Source organism: Aptenodytes forsteri, unplaced genomic scaffold, assembly GCF_000699145.1.
Source record: "Aptenodytes forsteri isolate BGI_AS27 unplaced genomic scaffold, ASM69914v1 Scaffold14, whole genome shotgun sequence".
Classification (NCBI taxonomy): domain Eukaryota; kingdom Metazoa; phylum Chordata; class Aves; order Sphenisciformes; family Spheniscidae; genus Aptenodytes; species Aptenodytes forsteri.
In genome coordinates this window covers 647,525-651,630 of record NW_008794457.1, presented here as the reverse complement: position 1 = coordinate 651,630, position 4,106 = coordinate 647,525, and the positions used below count along the sequence as shown (strand labels likewise).

Below are 4,106 nucleotides of genomic sequence, written 5' to 3'. Positions count from 1 at the left end.
GGGCGCAGCGAGCAGAAACGCGTGCAGGGTGAGCGGCTGGGGGACCAGGGCAGCCCGTGTCGGGGTGACTCTCGAACACCCAGCACCGCTGACCATGTAAGGTGCTCCCAGACCTTCCCATCTAGGAGACCCTTGTTTTAAATGTCCAAGTTTCTTTATTAACCTGAGTATAACAAATATAACAAGTACACAGTATAAAAATGAACATAGAGGGTGACAGATGTACAGGTACAACACAGATACATGAACTATACAATGACCAGTTCATTGAATGATAATAATATATTAAGCATTTCATTGCTTGGAAAAAGCAAGTTTTGACTGTAAAAATTGTATCCCGTTCCACTGAAATTATACAAAGTACATTCAATGCTGAAAAGTGACTCAACAGAGCAGGACCAGGGCACGGCCTGGCCCCTTCGTGTTACCTCGGGCCGGGACTGTACAAAATGAATCCAGACGCTTCTCTGGGATGAGTTTTAAGAACTTAGCAATTAAATTAAGAAGTACAAAGTGTTTCGGGGAGGGTACTCTTCTCTTAAAAGCATGTGGAACATGCGCTTTCGGTAGGACCAACAGGCTTCGGCAACATGCAGAGGGCGCAGCCTGGCACAGCTCTACGCGGGCTCCGAGTTGATGGGCGGCAGGTTTTGGTGCTTGAAGTACTGCACGACTTGCTGGGGCAGCTCTGCCAGAACGGCTTTGGCCAGGGTCTCCTTGGGGGCCTGAAAGGGAACAAACACCGGCCTAAGAACGGCTGTAGGGGACCGACCGAGCAAAGGTGGCTGGGCTGTCTCCAACTCCAGACCGTGGCATTTCATTTAATACCCCCTTGAGTCTACTGGCAGCCAGCATTTTATACACCTGGGATTATATTCTATACTACACCTTCCCTCCAGGAGATAATTCATGGTTAGGGAGGAATAAAACATCCTCGGTAGGTTAGAAAAAACAGGTATTGAGAACAGCGGGTGAAATGGAAATACACTTGCAAAAAGAGGGAAGATAAGCACGGGCCGATTTTCTGCATCCTCTGGCAATCCTGTGCCAGCAACAGCGGCTGACCCAGGGCTGACTCCTGGCTGACGGAGCTGGGCAGAGAACCGCATCTCATTTTGTCTTTTTTTTTTTTTTCCCCCTTTTATTCTTTTCCTTCATCAACTTTTTTCCAACACACAGCGGTGGGTCGGGCAGCGGGAAGCCACCCCGCAGAGGGGACACGTGCAGGGCCGGTGCCAGCGTTACGTGTTTCTACAGGCACTGGGCGGGGACCGGGGGGGCTCGGGGCTCGCCCCCGGGACTGGGGCAATTCAGCATTAAGTCCTCAGCACGTGGCATATCGTGGGTGCCGGATGAGGGCTGAGCGGGAGACACCGGCATGGGACCGTGGCGAGGGACGCGAGCCCCCGCTCGCTGATGTGACCCTGCTATAATGAACTGGTTTTTGACGAGGGGTGGCGGAGACAGGGGCATTCTCGGATGGAGCACGCTACGGAGGTGCAGGGCACTGGTGCCCCTGCCTGCCCCTGCCTGCAGCGCCGATTTACGTGGTCCATACCAGCACCGCCGAGGGATGTGGCGTTTAGGGCCAGGGTAAGGCAGGTGGGTGCCAGCCCTCTACCTTTTGCCTCTAGCTGCCCCTAGCAGGGCTGCTCCACATCCAGGGTCGTTTCCAGGCTTGAGACCCCATTTCTGCCTGTGGTCCCCTCCCCGCTGCCCACACTCACGTTGCGGAAATCCCGGAAGGGCACGAACTGGACGATGTCGCGCACGGCCTCCTCGCCGGTGTGGGAGCGCAGCACCCGGCTGTCCCCGTCCAGGAACTCCATGGCGGCAAAGTCGGCGTTGCCCACCCCCACGATGATGATGGACATGGGCAGCTTGGACGCCTGCACCACGGCGTGTCTCGTCTCGTCCATGTCGCTGATCACCCCGTCCGTGATGATGAGGAGGATGAAGTATTGCTGCGCAGGGGAGGGCGGAGGGTCAGACCTGGTGGGATGCCGGGGCACCCTCACACCACAGCCAGAGGCGGGGGGGGGGCCCCGCTGCCCACACTCACGTTGCGGAAATCCCGGAAGGGCACGAACTGGACGATGTCGCGCACGGCCTCCTCGCCGGTGTGGGAGCGCAGCACCCGGCTGTCCCCGTCCAGGAACTCCATGGCGGCAAAGTCGGCGTTGCCCACCCCCACGATGATGATGGACATGGGCAGCTTGGACGCCTGCACCACGGCGTGTCTCGTCTCGTCCATGTCGCTGATCACCCCGTCCGTGATGATGAGGAGGATGAAGTATTGCTGCGCAGGGGAGGGCGGAGGGTCAGACCTGGTGGGATGCCGGGGCACCCTCACACCACAGCCAGAGGCTGTGGGGTGCGAGCAGCCGGGATGCTCCGCACGTCAGGGAGAGGCAGGTCCCCCGGGGATTTGGGAGCGCGAGGTTCATTGCTTCCCAGGACAGGTGGCACCACCCCCCTTTAGCAGCACCCAGACATTTCAGGTGCTCCCATTCCCCCTGGTTTTTGAAAGATAATAACCAAACAACAAACCAACTCCCACCCCAGAATGTTTTGCTGATTTGCTGATTTACCACATTTAATGATGGGAAACCCCCCCGCGCACACACCTCTGCAGAGCTTCTGCGTCACGGCCAGGAGTTTGGGGCCGGGACACGAGCCCAGCTGGGAGATGAAATCTCCCCCCTACCCGCACAGAGCGGGGCGCGTTTCGGGGAGGTCCCCATCGACACATCCCTGCGCCGATGGGGAGCATCTCCTGCATCCCAGCGCCGGGCTGTGGGGCACGGGGGCCCGTCCCATGCTCGGGGCTTGTCCGTCTCCCGTACAAAGCCGTGGGTCTTGGAGGCACCGAGCGGGGATGCAGAGGGTACTGGAAAGCTGGGGGGATGCCAGAGCAGCGGTGCTGGCACTCGCTCCCCTTCCTGCAGGGAAAGGAGGGCGACAGGGCTGGTCCACAGAGCTGGGGGAGGACAGACGGACGGACGGTCCTGCTGGACCCAGCTCAGCAAATCTGGGGCATGTGGACCCCTGAAAAGCCCATCTCCTCCGCCCCAGGGGCAACTAATGGTTCAATTCTGGCACATTACACAGCCTGCGTGTGCTGGAGAAATGACGAAAACAAGCACTTAAGCGCATTAAAGTCCTTTGTTCCTCCCCTCATTCTTTCCATTTCCTCTGAAAACCGCTAGCGCAGCCGTCCTGGAAAAGCAAGAGAGGGAACGCAGCCCCAAGCCCATTTTCTTGGTCTTCCTCCAGCCCACATCTCCTGAAACCTTCCCTAAGTGTTGTCTTCCCTCGACACTCTCCGGTGCTAAACTCCAAGTACAAACAAGGCTGGGTCGAGCTTAAACACAACCCGAGGATGCGGGTGAAGAGGTTTTTTCCCAAGCCAGGGCAGGCAGCCAGCCCCTTTCCGACCCCGACCCCTTTTGATGCGTTAGCCCTGCCTGCAGAGCACTGCCCAGGGTTTAGTTTTTCCCTAAATCTGAACTTTTCCAAGCAAACCATGGGGAGACGTAGGTCTGAAGAGCAGGACCCCAATATCCGAGTCTGGAGGGTAAGACTAAACTCCAGGAGAAGACCTGCATGCTCCTACACGGTGGCCAGCGCTGGTCATCACTGGCAGCAGGACAAGTGACTGGGGCCTGACCCTGTCTGGGAACGAGTACGGGAGGAAGAGCAAAACCTTGATGAGAGCAGCTGGTAACGGGAACGACTTTAAGCTCATTCCCCCCTTCCTCCCCTGGCCTCTGTGCGTGGTCAAAAAGAGGAAACCTAGAAAGGACTATTTCTCTTTGTTCCCTTTTTTCTGTGAAATCCATAAAGGGATCAGGGAAAAATGCTGGAAAGTACACAGGAAAAGACGGGGGAGCAGAGCTCATCAAATGTTTATCACGACACATTTCAGAGGCCAAGTGGAATAAGAGCTGATGCTGGGGGTCAGCCTCAAAGCCCGGGGGGCTGCAGCAGGGCGAGCTCGCGGGGAGCATCGTTATTAGCAAGGGAGCAGCGGGCACTGCATGAGCGCGTCAGTGGGAGACTCCCCAAGGAGCGATGACAGTTTTGGTGGTGTCAGTAAATGGCAG

At 57.2% G+C, this 4,106-nt stretch overlaps 1 protein-coding gene across 1 annotated transcript in view; it reads right to left on the bottom strand.

Moving 5' to 3' along the window:
- Window positions 1-527: 527 nt before the first annotated feature.
- Window positions 528-4,106, bottom strand: part of CPNE2 (copine 2) — a 53,125-nt gene continuing 49,546 nt past the window's right edge. The window contains exons 15-16 of the mRNA XM_009290749.1: window positions 2,063-2,299; window positions 528-725 (exon numbers count right to left, since the gene is read on the bottom strand). Coding sequence (XP_009289024.1) covers window positions 618-725; window positions 2,063-2,299 — 345 coding nt within the window. The 3' untranslated portion in view covers window positions 528-617. The remainder of the gene's footprint in view (window positions 726-2,062; window positions 2,300-4,106) is intronic.